The sequence below is a fragment of the Aptenodytes patagonicus genome, chromosome 2, assembly GCF_965638725.1.
Source record: "Aptenodytes patagonicus chromosome 2, bAptPat1.pri.cur, whole genome shotgun sequence".
NCBI classification, from domain to species: Eukaryota; Metazoa; Chordata; class Aves; order Sphenisciformes; family Spheniscidae; genus Aptenodytes; species Aptenodytes patagonicus.
Window position 1 is genome coordinate 47,398,625 of NC_134950.1, and position 24,436 is coordinate 47,423,060.

The 24,436-nt window shown below is 39.8% G+C and overlaps 1 protein-coding gene across 1 annotated transcript in view; it reads right to left on the reverse strand.

Moving 5' to 3' along the window:
* The window catches only part of SPIDR (scaffold protein involved in DNA repair), a 206,383-nt gene that overhangs the window by 56,274 nt on the left and 125,673 nt on the right, over positions 1-24,436 (reverse strand). Inside the window, exons 9-10 of the mRNA XM_076329738.1 lie at positions 15,853-16,063; positions 13,738-13,988 (exon numbers count right to left, since the gene is read on the reverse strand). Of these exons, the coding sequence (XP_076185853.1) occupies positions 13,738-13,988; positions 15,853-16,063 (462 nt within the window). The remainder of the gene's footprint in view (positions 1-13,737; positions 13,989-15,852; positions 16,064-24,436) is intronic.

A 24,436-nucleotide genomic window follows, 5' to 3' on the forward strand; every position in this document is an offset into this window, starting at 1 on the left:
GAACACACAAGAAAAAGACCATCCTCAAGCCATCAGAAAAAAATGTCAAAAAAATCAGGGAAAAACTCCTGCCAGATTTGGTCAAATAGATTTTGCTTGGTTGCAGGACATAATTATGTGCTATCCTACACTATCACAGCACTTGAGGAATGGGAAAATCCATGCTGTTACCAGGTGCCCTGAGAAGGTCAAAAATGCCTCCTTACCTCCAAACACATTTTCTTTGTGTGTTGGAAAAACTAGCAAGACCCATAAATTAAAGAGAACAGACAACTGACTCAGGGAAAGGACTGGTCAGTCAAGATCTGGCTATGTTAAATTTGGCTACATTAAATTAGATGACACAGAACGATGGACTTCGAGAAAACACAAAAACCACCTTTGCCAAATGTTTGGAGGAGAAAGACATTGCTTTTTCGGCTACACAGTCCTGTAATACAGTATCTGATACACCAATCTATGTCCACAATATTCAAAGCTAGCAGCATGATGCTGATCGTCCCAGCCATCTTTCTGGGAAAACTCTGTCGGATAAAACTGCTTTTCCCAATTCTCCGTATTCCTCCAGCTAAGTTCTTGCACAGAGGTTTTAGTTTCAGTCACAAGAGCATGAGGAACAAATGAGAAAGGACCCTGAATGGCAGAACAGTCAACTCAAAACAAGCCCAAGGGCCAGCACGTGATGACACTGCATAGGTCATTTCCGTGTACGTAATAAAAACCGCTTATGAAGCATTTAGGAGAATAGTAAATATGAACAAAAATGTTTTCTATCAGATCACAATGAACAAAAGTCTCCAGCAGATTTTCCGAATGGTGCAAAACATTCCAGCACAATTTTGCTGGTTTGCATTAAAAGGAAGAATGTGAGCGCATCAAAGCTTGACGTTGCCTGAGTAAGAAATGATTCTTCTGGCCCTCAGAAGACTAGCTGACTTCGAAATTGGAATGAACTGAGCCTTGACGCACATTTGTAAAGGTAATACGGAGCCAAATCACAGAACATGCTCTGTAGGGAAGTCTAGATATTGCTGATACAAGTTTTCCCACCTGTATTTCGAAGGTACAGCTGTAGGCACTGAACACGCATAATTCATGAGCTGTGCTTCCACAGCCTCACAGGGCTTTCAAGAGCTTGTCACATTCTTTTCAAGTGGATCATTAAGGGTGGTGTACCTAAATGGATGGGTGGAGGAAATTTATCTGAACAGCAGATTAGAAGCGATTCAATTTTGGGAGATAACCTGACTTTTTGTCTTGGTAAGACTATAGTTCAACCATGTGAGTTGACATTGGCATCTGGGGCTACTCAGCAGTTTCACATACAGATACTGTTGTGCAGATGAAAAAGAACAGCATTATAAAGCTTCTCTTTGTGAACCATAAAGGTATAATTCTGACGTGATGATGGCTGATGTAATCAACATTTTCATGAGGATGCTAGGCTTAACAAGGCAAACTAAAGCTTTTTACAATGAACTTTTTGAATTCCCCTTGACTTGAAGAGTTCATCACTGACAATCAGTGCAACTGTGACAAAGATAAGAGGAATGGAAATTCATGCTGAGACAGTTTTACAATGGCTCAGGAATCTTCTCTAGTCTCTGTAAAACACACTGCAAGTAGAGGCAAAAGACCTGGGAAGAAGAGGAATAGCAATGATGGTCTTCAGTGCAATTTACCTTCCTCAGGAGAAGAAAACTTGAGAGGGAAGTCAGTCCTGAAACTTTCCGTTCCAAAGCTGTAACTATTAAAATGACTAAATTAGGTGTGAGAAAGCAATAAGCTCATTCCACACCTTCTACAGAAATGCAAAGCAGAGGATAGACAAAATTTCCTACTTCTTTAGGCGCCTCTGTTGTTGCCTGGACGAGCGGAGCTGTCAGAATTGTTTGGGGAACACCGACTGACCAGGAAAGGAAAGTGTTGTATTGACACAAATACCAGAGACCGTGCTGCTTGTCATACTGGAGCTCTAAAAAACAGCACTTCTTGTGCCTTCCTCATTCTCTGTTTTGCAGTTGCTTTTGTTATTTATTTTTAAATACCCTTCTGACTAACTATCTTCCAGAAGAAGAGGGGAAAAAAAAAGAAAAAGCAAGAACTGGGAGAAACCAGAGAAGGATAGCTGAGCCATCAATTCCTCTGGGCCAAACCCTTAGGTCCAATTCATCCTGTGCTACTGCCAGCCACTTACATCATTCATAGCAAAAAATTTAGCAGTCCAAACTGGTGTGTTCTAGACTTGCAGGAACACTGCTTATTCCCGACTCATCCTAAGAGCTAAACTAGGAAAATACTTTTTGTATCTGCGTAGCTGCAAAGCATTATTTAAAAAGAATAGCTTTTAAACAAGCAACAAGCCATTTAAAGATGCAAATCTTATGATCTGCTATGCTAAAAGCCTTTACACAAAATCCTCTTGAATCCTGGGAAATTTGTTCATCTACAAGGTGCATGCTGTTCTAATATATATCCTATGTCAGCACAAACAGCCTTCATGTAAACACACGGCCATGAGTACCATGAGTAACAACTCTGTTTCCATCAGAAGCCCTTTATCCTGCGTAAGAGGTCTGCATGCTAATAGATGTCCTAGGCTAATGCTAACTAGCTACAGCTGGCTCGTAGCTATAAAAAGCATTAATGAAAACATAAATACTAACTTCTCCACTTCCCTCAGCCTGTACGTCAAGGCTGCGCAAAGGCATCACTTTCCAAGTGGTCTGTGTGAATGAACTGGCTGCTCTGAACCAGCTCGCTCTGGTTCTCCAAAGTTTGTTTACCGAACAGCGTGTGCAGAGACACACTGAGCATGGGGGACGCAGGGGGAGAGACAAACCACGTGGCCGCCCGGCTTGCCCAGCAAATCCTCCCGCAATCCGGAGCCCTGGGCTTTTAGTGACGGCTCGGATAAAGGAAGGAAATATCTATTAACCAAGGGACTGACCTATGGGCATAAAAATGTCAGTCCGCGCTGAAGCTGAACACAGCCCGATTCTTACAATATATTACTGTGTTTTGCTGTAATATTACTTTGCCTTGCTACACTGCTGTTATGAATTCCGTTATAATAAATAATGCATGCAGTGACATACACGGAGCAGAGAAACGACACTTCACCCTTCAGAGTTCTGCGCGCTCTCAAAACTTACTACAGCATTTATATTTTCATTGTGCCAAATATAAAACAAACTTGCAGAAAAAAGGAAGAGACTCAGATTTATCCAGTACATATACAGAAAAGGAAAACAAAAATCTGTTTAATGGAAAAGAGGATGCATGCAACTCCAGGGTTACAAATTCAGACAGAAACATGAGGATACTGAAGTGCTACACCACTCAGCGATTTCTATTCAACCATGCTGCACACACACACACATTCTTCGTTATTCTTTGACTATTGGACTGTTTATCTGCTATTTTAAAATAGTTAGTTTTGTCCTGAAAGCCGTTACTTTATCACTGTTGGTTCCTATGCATTTCTTCAGCAGGTGACCTCAGACAGAGACAAACCCTTCAGATCTTTGCTGGGAGGCCAGGCACACCGGCTTGCTATCCACTCCGCTAGGCTAAACACAATTCCTTCCAGTCCTGTGTTTGCTGGTTCCTAACAATTGTCACAAGCCAGCGTTCTCTGAACATTAGCCCACCTTGCAGGAAAAAGGGCAGCCTTCTTTTAGAAGCACATAAAGCGTATAACAGTACTGCCTGTTTTCAGATTTACTGTCCATTTCAAAATACTAGACATGTACCTTAAAACCTCAGCTTCTGAAGTCCCACCAGTTAGTAAGAATCATACTCTGCTTTTTTTCTTTTCCATTTTTATAGAGGAAATCCTTTACACGAGGATGATGAAATTTTGGGTTCTTCACCCAAAAAGCTTAGAAACACTCAAAAGTACATTTTTAAAAAAATCTTATTTCCAAGTATCATGATTCTTCATCCTCATGGTTTTGTCCAATGCATTATTTCTTTAATTTCCTCTGATTTGCACTACCCAAACAGCAACTGCAGCCATGTTGGTCAGCCCCAAATCCAGCTTCTATTTATTTAACGGGAATAAACGAAGGTTAGAATATAATCTATTTGGCTATGCAGGCGTTTCCTAAATCTTAACACACAGATGTTATCCAACATGGCACAACCCTTTGCAAGCATTTAAAAATAAATTAGCCAATTCCAATTTGTTGATTTTCTGAAGTTACAACCTCCAAATTAGAGGTGGCACCTCTTGTGCTTTGAGTTCTCCCCCTTCTACTTGGTGCGTATAACCCCATTTCCAACTCATTTCTTACAAATCCATGACCTTAGCAGAGTCCCTCCCCACTTACACTGTTGAAGTGCAGTCTGAGAGCCACTGATTTTCCCGACTGTTGAGGCATCCACTTCAAATGCCTGTTTTCTCAGGATGTTATTGCTACAATTCTCCCCCAAACCCTGGCAGTCCAAATATGGATGATGACTCAGATACACCGAAGCACCAAGGTATAGATGAGCTCCTATCACAGATATTTTTAATCATGACTAAACAGCCCAGGCTGCAGCAAGAAAGTTTTGGCAGTTTTCAGCTCCCTTGCGAAGGAAATACGCACTTACAATTAAATAGAAAAAAAGACATTAAAAACACTTCTGCAAAGATTAGGCACTGAATGTTTTTGCTGACAAGCTCTTCCACTTCCCATTTACATTATGTTGCTACGGTCAGTTAATTTATAGCTCTATATTGAAGATGTGACATAACTTGTTGTTCCAATCAAATTAATTTCCTTGCACATTTTTCCTCATGTCAAACAGAATTTACAAATTTTGGCATTTGTTCAGAGGCAGGGGAAAATGCATAATCCCATCGTTACAAGACAAAGACAAGAACATCTGCAGCTGTCACGACTAGATCATATTTGAGTTCAACAATGGGGAAAGTTGCTGCCTCGGAGAGGAAATCCATAGCAAGAACTACACAGGCTCAAGGGAAATTAATGGGCAGACAGAAAGGTAACTCACACAAAATGGTATTTTAGGACCTTATGACCGCTCTCATATTCCTCATATGAGGAGCTCAGCTCCACACATTACTTCCTTCTCCCACGACCTACCACGCACTCCCTTGCCTGGAACTCTACTTCCATGATCCCAACTACACTTCCCACCTCTGTGAAGCTGGTACTCCAGTGCAATCTCTTATCCCACCTCTGGTAATGGTGGAGTTCCCCTGTTCACTCACTCAGAAACAGAAGTGAATGTCTCCTTGCTGGTGAAGTTCCTGCAGCACGTGCTGATTCGGGACCACTGCACAGCTGTGGAAGGGACTGTACCCCACCTGCCAGGCAGGCACTTTTAAGTACGTGGCTGCCCTTGGTCTAGAATAGCTGGGAAACTACTGAGAAACACGAAATAATTTTATACTTTTATAATAATTTCCTTAAAGCCATCTTCCTAGGTAAGGATGATGGTGCTGTACAGGAGAAGACAAGACGAGATCATGCAGTGCAGCACAAGTTCCAAGTGTCGAACTGCAGCACAAATGCATGGAATGTGGAAACACTGTAGAGACTTCACTTCATCTTGCACTGGAACTTCGCTCCTACCTGCTATCTACATTCATGTGTACGTGAAAGACAGTGGACAACAACTTCCTGGGCAGAGGACCCAGCACAAAGTCAGGGAGAGCCTGCCTGCTGCTCACTTCCATCTTTTCCTCCTTCCTTCCACTGCTGCAGACAGAAGGAAGGCTACTGGGAGCAATCAATACCCTCACCCCACGTTCAGGTGGCCGTATGAGTCAGCTTTCAGATGTAGTCCTTGCACCTCTAGTTGCATGGACCAGTAAGCGCCTCTGAGCTGGAGTAAGCAGCTGCACAGATACCTACCGTTGGCTGGTGGTAACTGCCTGATGGCTCAGGTTAGCACCTCCAGAAGGGCAGGATCTGGAGCTGCTTCTGTGAGATCCTTCTCAATAACTGGCATACCACCAAAAGTAAGAGTGCTGGAGTTGGGAAGCCACTGATACAGAGAAATAATTTTAAAAATATGTATATAAAATCCTGTTATCATGTGATATTGAATGAAACACAGCCCACAACACAAACAAGACCAAAAATTACACTCTGCAACTTCATGACATCATTCTTGGTCCACTTAAATGTGAAAACTCTTTGAAATACATTTTGCATTCAGTCCTAGCCTTAAGCTCTTTTAAAGCAGGTTGTCCAGAGGAGCTCACTCTGCAGCCAAACACAGGCCTCAAATCAAGTATCTAAATTCAGTGAGTTACAAAACCATTTCGAACATGTATCAGGCAGTATGTATCAGGTGAATCATTTCCTTTTTTCTTACTGTAGGACTAAAATTACAAAAATAACTAAATCTCTTAACTACCATTCCACTCGAGTCCTTATACTGTGAAGTGTAATACACAGTAAGTTTATCCCAGGCCTTTACTCATCACTTTTCTCGTTTGAGGAGTATGTTCTTCTCCAAACCCCGTGAAGCTGCCTTTAGCCAAAGAGGGGGTTGAGGCATTAACTGAAATGAGTTTGAGGATTTCAGCACAGCCTGTAGTGGATCCCTACCCAGTGTGATGTTGCTTACTGCCTTTGGCTGCGAGAAATGGAACAAAACCAGCAGGCACTGCAGCCAGTCAGGACTGGCACATGAGCATGAGATAATTTCGTTAAGTGCATTTATAAGTTACATACCAATTTTAAACCACAATGCTTACTGAAAGAACTAATTAAGATTATCTTCTCTGAGGAGCTTTATTTTATTCGTATTGTTTGCTGTATCTTAATCTTTTGTATTCTATAAAAGAAAGTGTATAAAAGCTGAAGATAGAGACGTACAGGCCTATGTCCCAGCAATATTGTCCCTTTCAAAGTCTGTCTTGTCTTAATTACTAGAGTGTGCCCATAATTTTGAAACCACACAGGGCAGTGTATTCCTGACTCTATGCTTTTTGAGACAAAAGACCTCCTTCTTCCTAAAAGAGTAAGAGTATGTTCTCAACACCTTTCCAAGGAGTATTCATTTGTTATATCTAAACAGAAGCTTTTACAAAGCTGATGACAAGAAGTTATTTCTAAGAATCTTCCTTTCCGGCAACCTGCTATTGTATTAAATCTATGCTGATGTTACTTTGCACATCCGCTGATCTATGCAGACTCTTAAGGCTGTGCATACAAAGAGTGTTTACCTGCCCAAGTTGCACAGAAATTACGTGCAACATTTGGGTGGTTAAATTTCTCTCCCAACTGTTAGCTCGGCATATGTCCATCTAGACATTGATAACATTTATCACTGCTCGTGGTCCTTGCCTTCTGTACCATGGTAGCAGGAAAACAAATCCCAGAGATACAATCTGGCTTTCATAAAAGTTTCGGAGAGCTCCAGCACAACTTTAACACTTCCTCTAGGTCAGGACTGAAGTCATGTGGTCAGTGAAAGGTAGAGGTGTAAAACACACATGGAGGATTTCTGCTCTCAGTTCTGTCAACCACATAGCTTTCAGAGATACAAAAATTCAAGGGGAAGAGAGGTCAAAACCAAGGGAAAGATTCCATACCTTTTACTTAGGCCATCTTAGAATAATTCTTGACAAATAACAGGTGCTGGAAAAATACTATTCCTGGTTTAAACCAGACAACATACAACAGCACATACCTTGATTGTGGCTCTAGGGCTGAAAATTACCTTTTCAAATTGTTTGCTTTCTACTCCCTAGACTGGTCTCCACTATAGGATAACATATGGGGGACTACGTCGCTCTTCCCATTCCCCCCATTTACATATTCCCTTGAAAACAATCAGTTGGGTGGATACAGCCATAAAGCAGACAGTAGCGGGAAATGAGGTGTTCAGGTGCAGTAAAGCTTCTGCAGCTTACTAAAGCCCTGTATGCAATCATCAGATGTGGGAGATGTTAAAAGGTATGGTCACAAGGTAAGTGGTGGTGAATACACAACAGTACATAATGATGCTTCCATACCATTTATCTGTCTCTCTATGTTGTTTATGTATCTCTGCAATTTCTCTGTCATGGGGAATACATCGGTAAGTAGAGCTGCTCCTCCTTCTTGACCAACAAAAGGCTTCGGGCGGGGGGGGGGTGGGGGGGGGGTACTATCGTCTGTGAACATACGGGCACTTTACTGATCAGTCTAAGCACTTGAGTATGGAGGAAATATAAGCTAGCAACCAGTGTCTCCTTTTTGCTAGACGCATACAGGAGCCTGCACACACAGTGTTGGCCATCTGACAGTTGGTTTCTGTTCCTGCCCGTTTGCTTTCCAAAGAGACTGAATCCCTGTCACACTTGTGGCCTATGCTGGCTACTGTATTCTTGAGACTCCTTTCTGTATCAGCAGCTTTTACCACTGCCCTGACATATTTTAGAACAATGGCAAATTGTTTAATCGCTTATTCCTGGTGCAGGGCCAAAGAACAGTGGTGTATGCCGAGGGGTCCTTTTTTTTCTTTGTACAGAGTAAATCAGATAACAGTGCTTTCACCTTGCCCTTGGACAGAATAAGATTATGTAAATATTTAGCACTGAAAAATAAACGGTAATGTCAAATTAACAAATTTTTGTACTACAGTGGCACTGGAAGAAGCCCAAGTTCCATCTATCCGTCTGCAGCATCAGCAGCAGGGAAAACAGACTTTCAGGGCTATCTGGGCAACAGCACAAGGAAGCTACAGTGTTAAATATATAATACAATTTAATGTCTCAACTGGACAATGTGATAACAAAACTGTTTTTCTAATGTTTTTCTAACAGTCTTTTGTCCTTATTCTCTGTTTTGGTGGCTCCAGTTTGAGAATTACAAATAGAGCAGGGTGGAGGCAAAAGGGAATAATCCAAGTGTCAGGGAGTCTTAACCATGAATAAAAAAAGAGAAAAAAAAAAAGAGAGACTTCAAAGCAGAAACAGGTTACTAGACCTTGAACCACAGCTGTTAGGAGAACTATTACAAGTCTGTCAAGTAGCAATTAGACTACTTTGCAAGAATATTAGAAGCACGTATCTTCACTTCTGAGAAGGATCTGAAAAGGGGAAATCAGAGAAAATTTCTAGCTTACGGAGTACTCTCTACTGCACTTCAGTTACCTATTTCCTGTTTATTTCCCACTTGAAAAATCACATCCCAGAAACATAATGTAATTTTTAAAAACTTGCATTTATGACCATTCCATTTAAAATGTTTTGTTGAAAAAACACAAAAAACAAATGGAATGCTGTAAACAGATTTAAGTCAGCCACAAAAAACATTCTGACAGATGTTAGCATCTGTGAACATGGATCTTTCATGACAGTCCTTTCCAATCTGGGCTCTTTTCAAATAAGAAGACCTCCAGGTTTTTTTTGTTGTTGTTTATTTCAATATGCTTTATAAAATTTAAGCTAGGTTTTCCATACCAGAAGGGTGACTTTTCAATATATTAGTCCACCTACTTGGAACACTAGTTGCAGCACTTGACACTCAACTTTTAGTTGTGCATGCTGCCAGACAGGTTAACCCATTGACTAGATTTGTGTTAAGATAAACAGCAAAGAGCATTAGACGAAGAAAAAGAGGAAAAAAGGAAATCCAACTTTGAAATGAATTACTTTTACAGGATTACCACTTGCCAATAACACTGTTTTACACAGAATTACGTAGGAAGAGACTACTCAGAAACTTGCAACAACTTGCTAGAGCATAATGAATCTCAGCAACTGACTATCATGGTTCTGGGGGCCTGCTCAGAAAGAGAAATGTGACTTTCCCCACACTTCTATTTCTTCCAGCCACTCAAACAAATCCTCGGCTCTTCTAAATATTTTGCTCCCCAAGGGTCCTGCTTGCATCGTAGCAAGCCTTTCCACTTCTCTAAGCTCTGGCAAACTGAAAACAAAATAAAGAGCAAAACCGCAAGAACTATTGATGACTAGTGTGTAGAGGCAGATCACATTATTTTTTAAAGTAAATGTACTGTCTTTCTTTTGTTCTTGGAATAGAAAGTTATAGCAGGCTAGAGTGCTAACGTTCAGGTAGGAAGTAGATCAAAACATATGCCAAGAGAAGCAAATGGAAAATTTCTCTAGTCACCCACAAAGATTTAAAAATGCGGATTCACAGCTATAGCTAGCATTGTTTTATATTAGCACTAGTTAGCTTTTCCTTCTTAATAGACAACACCCTTTTCTGTCCAGCCTCCTCACCCAAATCTTTTGAGCGCGCTGGCCAGTTTAACTGCCTAATAGTCCTAAAAATGCGTCTATTTTAGTTTCACCAAGTACGACACAACCAGCCCTGTCCTTTAAGACATAAAACTGACCAGCTCTATTTTTTACTGAACTCACGTGGCCCGCTCAAAACAAACAGATACTGGCAAGAGCAAAATCCAAATTATACGCTGCTTCATCCCAGGAACACAAAGTACAAGGCCGACACAGTGAGTCAGACACCTCAGCGCCAGTGAGCTCCTCAGGTTGACAGGAGTCTCTTTGGGATCCTCGTACGTGTAAGGCAGGCCTTTTTCAAAAAGAGTCAGAATAATTGGGTTTAAACAAACACGTGTTGTGTCTTAGCAAAAGTATCTCTCTCATCAGAGGGGAAAAGGCAGCAAAAAGTATGCCACGAATGCTGGAAATGGGCAGACAGTCACGGCGAGTCATATTTTCTTCTCGCACCCCCCATACCCCCCCGAAACTCCTTCAGCATGAAAAGTCAATTTGCAAGAGCAGTTAATTACAGGGGGAAAGGCAAATGATTCAACAATAATGCAGGGAACGTGGGACCAGTTTATGTATGACAGAAGCCGGAGAACTTCTCAGTCTCTGTAATGATTTCTCGGCGTCCTCAGAAAATGCTTTAGATACTTCAGCTAAACAGACTTATACCCATCAGACATATCCATTTTTCTATCAGTAAAAAGCCATATTCTATATGAGTATTTATGAACAATAAAAGCTAGGTGCATACATGCATTACCGTAATTTCTATGCTTTACCCATGTTAGTTTTAAACAATTAAATGAACCATTTCCTTACAATGAAAATAGAGGTTTCTCCCACAGTTTGCCAGTCTCTTTCTAGAAACTGGATGCCTTGAACAAAATCCATCACTTCCCCTGCTCCACATTTAATTTCATGCGTCTTTTCAGTTTACTGTGTTTTTTATGCTTCCCTGTGGCAACAACATGTAGGTTATTGTGGAGTGCTACAAAGGAAGACACACAATAAAACAGCCTGTCTAAAATACAAATCAATTAACTATTCATCTACCTTGATATCTAATTAGAAACTTTTGTTTACAAAACAATGAATTATCTAACTCATCTTGCCTCATAAAATACAAACGTTGCTTCCATGGCAGTTTTACTTTAGAAAAAGACGTTTACAAAGAAAAAAAGAGTTTTTTTTTAATTACAAAAGAATGAGCCATCAGTTGGTTCAAAGGACTGCCAGAGGGTGTTGGACCCTTTTGCTCACTATCAGGTGACAGACACAAACATTTTTGATAGAGGAGAAAAGTCTCATGTGGATGCTTATCAGCCGTGGAAATAGCAGCCGATAAAGCAGTAAGAGGTGTTTTCTGTTCCTCAGTCTTTAAAAGTGTTCCTTCTCTTCTTTGCAAACGAGAAAGTGGCTTGATTTTTCTCTTCAGGATGCAAAAGACAGTCTGATAGCTGTGAACGACAATCACTGAGCTCTTTTCTGAGCCAGGACATCTATAAAATTTGAGGAACTTCCAAGAGGCCAGTTTAACAACTGCATGTGAGAATACCCAGCTACAGCATGCACTCAGAAGCAATGGACTCTCATTTTTAATTTTATTTCTATTTCAAGTTTGACATAAGAAGTGCAATCTGAGATTTCTGTTTGCTTTCACCCCATTCCTGTGAAGGGTGTGGGCTCAGGCAGGTTAGCTACCTCAAATTGTGTGATTGCAAGTTACATATACTTTTGGTTAAAAGTTGGAAAGGAACTATGGAGACGGTGTTATCATTTGAACTCTGCTAGAACTGATGTTGTTAAAAATCAGCTTGAATAATAGACTGTCAGCTGCCCTGACTTTTGATCAAATGTAGCCCTCTGGAAGAAAATCTACACGGAGGAATACTGTCCTCTAAATCACATATTGATGGGGGGCTGATAAAGAACTTTTCCTCTCACTTTTAAAAAAATAGATATTATAGCAAGAATGAATTAAATATAAAGCAATGTGTTCACACAAGATGTACCAATTACTTTTCAAAAAATGATGCAAGTTAAGGTCAATATAACTATTCTATGTAAAGTAGCTTTTAAAAAATACTGGGGACAAGGCTGTTGATAATTACTTTCCTGTGGGTGATGACCGAGCTTGCATTTTAGGAAAGAATGATCTTCTTCAATTCCTCCTGGAGGAATTTTGTTGATCAATGAGTGCTGTAAATTATCCAGTGGCTTACAAAGTAGCAAGAATTGGGAGAATTCCAGTATTTCAAAAGCTCAGGAAGAAGGACCTGTGAGCATGCTACTAGCCACCAGCAGGGTGGCTTAGAGGAACTCAAATTCTTCAAACCTTTGAAGAATGCCTTCAAAGCCTACTGCAAATTACATCTGGAGAGTTCTCAATGGGACCTTTTAAACTAATTGCACATCTCCATTCGGGTCCTAAACTCTGCAGGAAGATAGATCTCCTAATGTCCCGAAAGGCTGAACTTAGAAGCTTTATATAAGCTCTGCCACTGTAACTCACTTTAATAAGCTTCCTGAGTGAAAACAAAATCGAATTTATCTTAGCTTTTAAAATCTTAAGCCAGCATGAACCAAAAGTTAGTGCAAAACCAAAGGAAGGAAATTCAATAATAGACACAGTGATCCCAGACCCAGAGTTGCTGAGAAAGACTTTGAAATCAGTCTTTGGTCTCAAATCTTGAGGATCATAAAAGGAGAAGAGAAGGACTCAACAGTTCAGTACTGGTCAGAAGGTAAAACTGTGTCTGGCATATCTTGATTCCCTACACTGAAAACAGACCAGTGTTAGGATGCAAAGACTGAAACAGAAGAGGTTAAAACCACTGGTCTAAAGCTGTATGCTCCATGGGGTTTGCGTATAAGATTTCTGCATTGGTGTTAATGTTTTGACACCGGATCACTTTTTACTGCAGAGGAGCTGAACTGCTGTGACCTCCAGATTTCCAGAAGTCAACAGGAGCTTTTTCTGGTGGCTTCACAATGGAAGTTTGCATGTGTACACCTACGTTTGTCTAATAGCATCTGTGCAAAATCCCATTTTAGAAAAGTCTTTCATTTCTCCATCTCTCTATGTATTTCTCTCTTGTTTGAAAAGACCACTCTATGAGCATAACTTACTAGCAGAGCATACTGGAGACTGAAATAGGTAAATGGGAAGTAACAGTTATTCTGTGAAACTTAAGGAACAGTATAAGATGTCGATGAGCATCACTGGTTTTAAATTAACTTCCCATTAATTCGTTTTCAATCTTCCTGTCATCTGTTGATGGCATGAACTATAGACAGATCCTTCCCTCCTCTGGTGTCATGGTTTAACCTCGGCAGGAATACTTCTGTGTCACACTATACCTATTAAAAAACTACACCACTTCCATCAAGAGCCCTGCGCCTTGCTGACCATGCTTATTCCCTGCGAGCTGATGACTAAGACTGACGTTTCCGAACTCCCTCCTCTTCGGTTTCTCATATATCACAGCCTCAACAGGAAAATTCCCATGCGTCTTACTACTCACCTAACATTTGGTGGATCTGAATTTATGATGGGTGTTGCACAAAGAGGCTTGTTTCCTTGAACGTGGCTTCTGTAACCTTCTCTTGCAGGCAAACAGTACACCCTTTGGATAACGACTCGTACCTGCGCTTCTCTCCATCCCACTGCTCCCTGGCTTTCCACCATTTCAAGGAGAGAATCATTAACAGCACTCTGTGCTAAGGGATGCTGTTTCGAATCACAGTTGTTACGGATTTGTGGAGCGCAAGCAACCTGGTGAAGGAAAACCCAATAACAGAAGCATTTCATGGGACCTTGAAACAATGTAATGCTAAAGACTAAAACTTTAGCGTGAAAAATCACTGCAAGAAGTGCAAAATCAGTTTCAAAATACTTACTGCACCTAAACTAACTTACAGACTAATGGCCAGTATTTACTGTGGATTTTTAATGAACACTCAAGAGAGTTGAGCACACAGTGCTCTCCTGTATTTAACTGGTGCTCTGGGCTGAGCTAACTCAATCCATGAGAGATGAGGGTGACACCAGCAGGAAAACAGAATTGATATTAGTATTTATGATTCTTCCCTTTGAATAGAGTTTCATTTTTACTTCTTTGATGTTCTTTCCTTCCTCTTTTCCTTCCTCTTCTAAAAAAGGGGTAAAATCCATCTTGAATGCTTCCAGACTTTCAGATTAAGTTGAAAATGAACACATGTCTAGTTTTATAGAACAGTAAGTTAGTCCTCAGACTTACGCATTTCAATGTAAAATGTTTCAATGTAAAAGAATTAGGTGATTAATGAAAAGTATAAAACTTGAAAAGTACAAACCTTAATTTATTCTTTCACTACTTCCAAAACATATTTTATAAATAAAACCTTCCAAACTTTCAAAATAAATTTTATGAATAAAATTATGCTTCATTTTGCCTTAATCTAAATGAGCAATTTCATTAATTTTAATTTTAAAATAAATTTCTTTTAGTAATAATTGTATGCAAGTATAGACTAACATGGTCTATATTATATATAGGCTCCTTCCCAGCACGAGGCCAAATTTCTGTTTTCACAATGAAACCCGTTTTTATAAAAAGCTGGGTGCCAAGAAAGGTTTTCAGAGTATTACAGACTGTGCCATAAGTATCATCCACCAGTAGAGAAGGAGAATTTGCAGTATTTAAAAGAAAATTGTGGTACAACACTACCCCTTGTCTACAAAGTGGTTGCAATAAAACTTGTCTACTGAGTTTTAAATGAAGTGGTTTTGTTTGTTAGGAACCATGAGGGGAACAAGTAAATTGTTCTGGTTTTTTGAATACCACAGTAGAAGCTTTTTACAAGGTAGAGTTGAAGCAAGAAAGGAGATTAGGATTTATGGCACTTTTTCATTCCCAGGCCTATAATGGGAATTATATATAAAGCAAATACAAAATGTTGACTCTCAGTGCTGTTCATCAAACTTGTAGCACCAAAATTCTCAAATATTAAGAATGATTTTGGGTGGCCAATATAAAGCCTTTACAAGAGCCTTACTTTCAGAAAGTGCTGGCACAGACTATCAGAAAACCAGATCCCTTAAAATACCTCAGCTTGTACAACCACAGCTAGAGACATGCACAGTCAGTAGTCATTTTAATATAAACAAAGTCAAAATAGGAAAGCAAACAAATTGCAGGGGTGGGAAAGGGGGGTGGTGTTACCAATTGATGCTTTAAAGAAAGGGTAGGATCGATTAGGAAACGAGTTAAGAAATAGGAGTGGGAAAAGGGAATGTTTATTTAAAATAGTATCTTGAATGAGTTAGCAGAAAACAGATTTTATTCCAAATAAAGCTTAGCTATTCAGCTATAAAGTGTAAGAGAAAAATCAATGAAAAACCAAGCTACAATTACTACTTAGCACAGTAGTGCGACTTCAGCAAAATAACCTCACAGCAGTTCAGCATCTGGATGGGCCAAAAGCCTCCGCTAAAAAAATATTATTAAAATAAACACTGCATATTATTCAGCCTTGGCTAAATGAAAGGGGAAACTGAACAGGTCAGTAATTTAGAATTTTTGGTTTTGTTATGATTTCCAAACATCTGCTCACCAACTTCTTACCAAGTGCTAAACTGTGAACCAAATAGACCTTACCTGATTATCTGAAGATTTCTGGTGTAACTCATCATCAAGGTCGTCTAGTCTGAACATCTGTGCCAAAGATATAATATTCTTCCTAATAAGCATCTTTGTAAGACCGTATGTCTTCTCTCTTGTTTCTGAATGTTCACTGAGTAGCACCTTCTGACTAAAATATGTATTCATGATAACAGGAACATCTGCATTTTTGAGAAGCAGTTTTTGCCTGGAAAAAAATAATTTAAGTTGCATCAAATCCATTACAAGTTAAACTACCAATAAGCACGATTTTAAAATGTGTGTTGTGTTGTATTTCTCTCCCCTTTTTTCTATAATTACCACTAAAATACTCAAAGGTGTGTTACCCAAATTGCAAATAAATGACCCCATAGATACCTTCAGCTTGGATCAGCCCTATTAGCTCAGGCATAGCCCTGGGCGAGTGGAGCTCCACTGCATCCAGGGACAACTTACACCTGGAAGCTGGCTGAGCTGACAAGCCCCATGAACCCCATCTGGCTTCACACAAACGCTATTTGGTGTCTCCACGTTGTCAGCGCAGAACCAAGAGCACCAGGAACCCCTGCATACAGTTACTGAGTTAAAAGCCATGAATGAAAGATTATTAATCCTGCTTTGTGTTAATTCAGAGCGCTGGCTCTGCTGGACCCAGCCTGGCCCTTGCAGACCAGGACATCCCTCTCTGGTGAGTGCTTCCCACCGACTCGAATTCATTCTCACTGCAGCCAGCTGTTCCTTCCGCTCTTTCTCCTCTCTTTTTCCAAAAGCAAAACCTTATGCTTTCCTACAATATGCCACATATTATTTTGCCTGTGTGTTTGCTGCTGTCATAAACGTGCTCTCCAAGACCCGGTTTTGGTTTCTAGTGACAATGTAAATTCCCAAACAGCTTCACATGCAACAATTTCTCACCCAGCAGATTAAGGTAATGGTTGCAGAATCTCTAAACACACAGTAATTTAATGCCAAAGCATGTCTCAATGTTGGGATTTTTTCATATGCTAGTATCACAATCATACATTCAGAAATATGCTTTTTATACGCACAGGATACAAATCTAATGAAGTCAGCTAACAAAAACAATCAGTAATCTCATTTTCTAGAGACCATCAAAACAGGAATAAAATTCACTTAGTGACTTTATTGCAGGCTGTGTTTTTCTACTATTAGATTTGTATCGCTTGGGAGTAAAACAAGGCCTCCTGCCTTGGCAGCAAAGCTGAGCTGACCTGAGTTCAGAAGCAACTTCAGGACTTCAGTCTCCAGGCTGCTCAACAGTCCCATTATGGAGATGAAGGAAGTTTTCACATCTATGACATTATTTCTCAAAATGCTACCATACAAAGTTAAAAAAACAAACCAAATCGAAACAAACCCCACTCAAAAAATACTTATTTCTGATCACAGCCCATAATACTTATTTCTGATCTCGGTCGATACAAGATCTTGACCATGGTTTGTTTTATAACAGATTCCTTCATTCTCTACAGAGTGGATAGCTAAATGGAAATTAATGCGTAGATATTTTCAAAAGAATAGGAAGAGTTGCAGCAAGTTATTAAATATAATCCCCAGTTTTTTATAATTAGGAAAATTATGCAACAGGAAGATGATCTCTGCCTTTTACAAAAAAGTATACATTTAAAGCTAAGCTTGCAACTTAAAACTATGAATCATACACATAAATTATAAAAAAGATGTATTGCTTCTATCTGTGAACACTCACAGAAGTTATGATGTGAAATAGAAACTTTGTGATAAGTTACAGCATAAAACTAAGTAATGAACTTCGCCATGATGCCTTACTGCCATCTGTAAACTCTTCAGATCTAAGTGAGCGGTAGAGTTCATCCCTAAGGGACACTCAGTCCCTTGCCTGCAGGTGAATTTGCTAACGAAGGTCCCAGTTAAGAAGAGCAGGACAGTAGCTCACAAGGCTGCCAAATTGACATTGCCTGATAATTTTCTGCATTACAGGATTAAAACTGAGGAATTAGCTTGGTCAGCAAACCAAAACATCTCTGATCTTATGAGATTTTTAAACTGTCACTACCTCCTTTTTCCTGAAGAACAAAAATGTATATAAAGTTTGCTACAGATCTCAGAACAGTTTGGGCTGTCTTTATATGCAGATGTGGAATGAAAATTTTAGCACCTACTTTCTTGAGACGTCTGTGTTCAGACCCAAAGTAAACAGGAAATCTCTCTGAACACGAGACTGTTATGTCACTAATGTCAGAAGAATGCTTGCTTGATCTAAATCATCTCATTCTCTAAAAAAATACTGACGTTAGTAGCAAATCATTCGCAGGAACTCTGAGGTTTATGGTTTTATTTTTATTTTCCTGTGCAGATATGTGATCAGTTTGGGTTTTTTTTTCTAAAGGCAGGTAGGTTTTACTGATACCCAAATTACATGTACCATGATTTTGCTATGCCTATGCATTCCATGCCTCGAGTACTTTTATAACCACCAAGAGCTTTCTCAGCTCAGTTTTCATCATATCTTTACACGGGTAATGCATAAATTAATGGCTACTAGGCACTTCCACAGAGCAAAAAAGGGACATACATACACTTTCAGGAGAAGCCCCCCAATTTCTTACCTGCAATTAGTTCACTAAAACCACTTTCCTTAACAAAGCATTTATTTTAGACTGCATAGGTATCCACAGACTTAGCAGTAACTCTTCAGCTAGGTCAGAGGAATAATCACAGCAGTCTACTTAAATCTTCCCTATTTCTCAATGGACGGATTCCTCCCAATAGGAAATGAAAAGGACCAGCAGTCAATAGAAATAATAACAAATTGAAATGAAAGAAATAAGAAACAAGTTTGTAGTAAGCTCACTATTTTGTATACAGGTGGATGGCTAAATAGAAATATTTTACATTTATCTATACATATAAATATATATATAATATAAAAAATAATGTATATTTTCTATATATAATATATAATAAAGATATATTTTATATATTATTTCCAAGGTTTTTTTAATATATATTCTTCAGTATGAAGAACAGAATATTAATATAAAATTAATTATTTGCATGAAAACTCTGTCCTTTTCCAGAAATTCTTCCTGGTATTGCTCAGCTCAAACAAGCTCTGCAGGATGGCAGTTTTGATCATCATCATGGCAGAAAACTCTGCACTGCCATTGTATATTGCTTATACTGTTCTCTTTGCAACAAAGGCAACCATGTTAGAAACACACACATGCCTTAATTCTTTTTGTCTGCTTGAAAGATACAGACTAGGGCAAAGAGAGACTATGAAGCTGAAATGGGGGGGAGGGGGGGGGAATCACTTCCCCAAGCAATCCCTGCAGCCCTGAGCTGCATGTATTGACCCTGAGACACCATAACTGATCACCTCAACCTTCTGTATCTGTTCCAGCTGTGGATTCTCTACAGCCAGGAGTAGCCCTACTCTGCAGGATACAGAGTACACTCTGTAGCATCCTCTTAACAGATAAAGTGTTAAATGGGCGTTTCAAGTCTTCTGTGATCTCTCTTAAATTTATTCTTTTCTATCTGCTTCATTATATTTAAAAGCTTATTTTCAAAGAATGAGAGGCATCATCTCATTCAGCAAATCACACAGAGACAATGGAAAGAAAATAGAGTTCACTACAAACCCAGCCCTCTCTTGTACTCTCTGATTTCTTCTTGCTCAGCAAAGTATATTTAAATGATGGATTAGTAGTCGACTTCCTTAATAACTGCCTTTAGAGGAAAGGTCGTTTGTAATGACCTGAAGTAGAGACTGTGAACTTTTTATACTACAGGGCATTTTTTTCCTGGTATGTAGACAATCAGCAATTGCCGTAACTGGTCACATGCTAAAGGAACATGAGGCAATAATGTTATTTTTTTTCTTTTCCAGCAGCAGCTTGCTTCTCTCTCAAAGGATGTAGCTTGCTTCTTCTCTTCCTCCCTCCTATGATGAAATGGCTATCTGGCAGAGTAGAAGCAGGAGATGTCCTTGCCTATTTCTCCATTAATCGTGGTCTATCGCCATTCGAGATACGAAACGCTGCAGAAACTTACAGCACGGCATGGTATAAGGTAGCCTAAGTTTCAACTTGAGGCAGGGTCTTAATCCTGCTGCTGAATAGTCAGCAGCTTTGCACTGTGGTCTGCCCCACGCAGCCCATCCACAGGCTCAGCCAGCAAGTTGTGACTCTATGGCAGCAGCTAGCTCACAAACCACACGCTTCCGCTCAGTTCTGCTGACATCAAACGGCAGTGCTGGTTCATGAACTCAAGATGACTCTGGATCACTTTAAATTAGAGAACATATTTTTTTGTTTGCTCTCCCTGGGTATTTTATTGGGCTTTTTTTCCTTGTCTTTCACAAAGTATAAAACGCCTAGAGCGGTTTTTGAAGAGTACACTGCATTAACTGAACACTCTTAACATTTCAACGACCTACAACATGCACTGTAATTATGAAACAGGCTAATTTCAAGTCTCACAACAATGATTTCTGCATAAAGAACGTTTAATGCCCAAGTGGAACAGCAGTAGTACATGCAGGATAAGAGCATGCCAGAGCCTTATTCTGCTGCCCGGGAGCGCACGGAATCGTTCCCCACAGGAACACCATACAGGGCCCATCCCTAACTTCCTAGGAATTGCTTATTTTGTCCAATGCGGAGGAAGTTGCTCATGATGCCTCTTACTTGGGGTTGAGTGCCATTTGCAGTGTTTTACCCGTGAAAAATTGTAACGTGTCCAAGAAATGCCTGAGCACCACAATAACGATAATAATTTAAAAAACAAACAAACAAAATTCCCAAGTCCAGACAGATCTCTGCCCACGTACCACCCAAGAACAATAACTATCTTCCCAATATGGAGCCCAAATCGAAAAGCCATTTGGAACAGACCTACCTTCTGCCATGCCTAGAGATTGCCTAAACACAGAATTTTCATCCATGAGTGAGTAATCTCACCACTCACATGTGAGCCTCCATCAGCTTCATTTATCATCGCTTGAATGATCTGTATGAATACTGTGTTTGCGAGCTCACACTTCTATAATGCAAAATTTCTCCCCCTGCCTCAACCTCAAAGATAGAAAACAAAAATCAGCTGGTATCTCTTTCTTTGAAATTATCTTATTCAAAGCAACAGATTATTGTGGGACAAGTTCTCAAGGCTGACCGTACTCTTTTCTCCATGAAGAAATAGTATTAACCATCTAGACCAATGTCCAGAGTCATATATGTCACATATACAACTCTCATCTGTGGCAGGTTTCCAAAGGAGTGTAGCTTCAGCACCTCAGAATAGCAGCTCTGCAGAAGATAAAACAATAAAAAGCTACTCAAGCTATGTCTAAAATGTCTACTTCTAGAATCTGATGCATTTTATTTGTGAACAGCTAGACATTTGTTTTGTTTCCCTATTGGAAAAATATTTTGTTTGAGGACTTATTCCATGAATAACACACAGAGAAAAGAATACATAACTATTAAATGTATATATTGTTATAACCCAATCTGTTACCATTTGTCACTCAACCTTAAGTGAAAAGCAAACTCTAAGGAAATTAGTAAAACAACAAAAGTAATGAGAAAAAAAAAAATCTTCTCTATTGTAGCATAAGTTCTTTCTGCAAAATAATATTGTACTTTTCAACAAAATTACTTGTCAACCTAGAGAAATCACTCCAGCAAGAAATTACTGCACACAAAGCCAACATTTTTATCACTATATCACTTTACTAATTTCAAAGTAATCGTATAAACTAACCACTGGCTTGCCACAGTACTGCCTTTTGAAATGTGACACCCTGTAGCATGAAAAAAAGTTGTATGGAAATTTTCACATTTAAGAAGAGCTCTGCTATAAAAAGTTTGTGGTTAACATTATGCACTACTCTATCACACGCCCAGTGCTCTCACCTCTGCAGGGAGGTGCACCGTGTGCTAACTGAAGAGGATGTACAGGTCTTCTGATGTAGGAAAGCACAGATGGATATCAAAGCAAATCTCATCCACCTCCAGGAAATTACTGTAATACCAGGCTTTACCAAGACCGGAAAGTAGGGAAGTTTCTCAAAGCTCTCCAGCCACTTGCTTTGGCGACGAAGAAAGCACCTGAAATTTCTAGCATTCTGGACCACAATTTATCATGACAGAGCTTAACCTTTGGCACCACCAAACACAAAATACCACTCACAGGCTGCGCTTACGCACCAACTGGCAGGAAAACAATCTCTTGAGATCATTGGGCAAATACTTTTGAGAGAATTTGCTAAAAATGTACTCCAACTGTGATGCTGGGATTTTTCTACTACCTAGTGCATAAGTTGGGCACAAAGCAATTTTTAAAAGATTTAAAGTTCTATTGGTAAAAAAACTGCATGCAATAAAGCATTAAATGAGAAAGTTGCTTTAATAACAAAACAAAAACACTCCCCCACACACAGTATGAGGGTGTTACAAGTAACTGGGGAGATATAAATATCGTGGTTATGTTTTCATAATCAAGATGTTATGAAAGAATTCCAATCTGTGTGTTTACCCCATATATCAACTTGTGTCTGACTAGCCACGAGCTCATTACTCAGATGATTTCTTCTCTCTGCTCCCAGTGCTAAACTGCACGTAGAGTTTGAGGTGGCTGAGGGAGGATGGCTGGAGCCACCAGAAAGTCTAGGGATGTATCAGAGGGATTCTGAAAGGCGAAAAAAGGGAAGCAAGCAAACTGCAAAGTGACATCATATTAAAACTCGTGGTGAATGTTAGAGATAACAAAAATGGCTGTACTGATGTGAGATCAGAGGCCCACCTACCCCATACTCTAGGTTACAGCAGCAAACAACAGATGTTTGAGGAAAAATACGAAAAAAACTGCAAGCATCTAGTGAAAGTTCTCCAGAACACTCTCCTCTAATAACTTCTAAAAACTTTCAGCTTAGGGACTTCCTAAGGCAGAAGTAGTGTCTTCGTAGTTAACAGTCCTTGGTAGACTTTTCTTCCAGGAACTTATGTGCCTGCTTTTTGACCATTTGTACATTTACAGCATCCACAACATCCTGCAGCATCCACAGTGCTCTATAGTCTTAACTACATGCATGTGAGAAACCACTTCCTTTTATTTGTTCTGATCTGTCACCTAGTGGTTACATTGCTGCCCCCCAGTTCTTGCTTTTAAGAGGCAGTGAACAATCATCCTTCTCGATGCACTTCCTAATACAGACCTCATCACATCCTCTCCCAGCCACTGTTTTTTCAAGGTGAAGAGCCCTAGTCACTGTAGTCATTTCTCACAGGGAAGCTGCTCCATACCTCTCCTTGTCACTCTGATATTTTTCTACTTCTGCTACCTATTTTTGATTTGGGGGACTGAAATTCCAACCTAAAAATGCACCATGAGTTTCTACAGTGACATCATGATGTTTCCAACTCCATTTCTAATAAGTCTTACCATGCTATATGTTTTTCTGATCATTAGATGAAAACTAAGCTGAGACATTAATGAAGCTATGAGAACACTAAAATCGCATTCCTGGATAGTAACAATCCAGAGTCCATCATTTTATATGTGCACTTTGCATTTACCTACCATTTCCTAGTAAGAGAGTTCAAATCCTTCCTCCAGCCCCAATTCTAGAGCACTCTATAGGAGGATGAACATGTTCCCCTGTCCATAGGATTGTGAGGACCACAGTTTGCCATTGAAGAGGAAGGAAACCTGCACAGTATTCTGTTATACAGAAGGTGTCCAATTCTTTATTTCCTTCCTAGGCACCTTGACACAATGGAGATTTGAGGCAACGGGTTACACCAACAACTCCTCTGCCTGTGGTGGAAAGGCAAGGAGTGTGGTCACTCTGCCACCGTTACACAGCATCACCACTCCTGAGGTATCAGGAGAAGCTGCTTCTCAGGCCAGAAGAGCTCTGCAATATCCATCCAAGCAGCTGAGGGCCACGTGTTACAGTGAAGAACTTGATCTCAGAAATTTCTGACCAAGGTATGGAGAGTTAGGGTATTTGGTTGGTTGGTTCAAGTTTGGAGGATTATTGGAGAAACTTTAACAAATAAATTCCATTTTAAAACACATTGCTCAACCTTTTGTAGAGACTATTAAGAACACTAGCCTTTTCTCCCATAGAGGTTTGGCATTTGCTATTGGCAAGGACTCTTTATGAGTCTTGCATACATGTTCACAAGTGTCTCCACATGCACAGTAGCAAGAACAAATACCTATCCCTGAGCAAACCCTAGTATTCAGAAAGACAGCTTAATATATGCATATGCTTGATTTTATTTAAGTATTTTATTATTAAACTTAATATTAAAAAAAACCCAACACAACCACAAAACAACCAAAAAACTCCCACCAGACTTGTTCTTGTACTCCTCTCCTTGTTCTGGTACTCATCTCTGGGCATTTCCTATTGTTTCTTGGCCAGGACATGAAGCAAGACCAAATTCTGGTTTGGCCTGGTGAGGTCACTTCTTACAGAGACAAATCCAGTGCTATCGGCACATTAGTACAGGGAGAGTAGCTGAAAGTAGCAGTGGTTCTTTCTGGGTTCTCTGGTAACACAAAG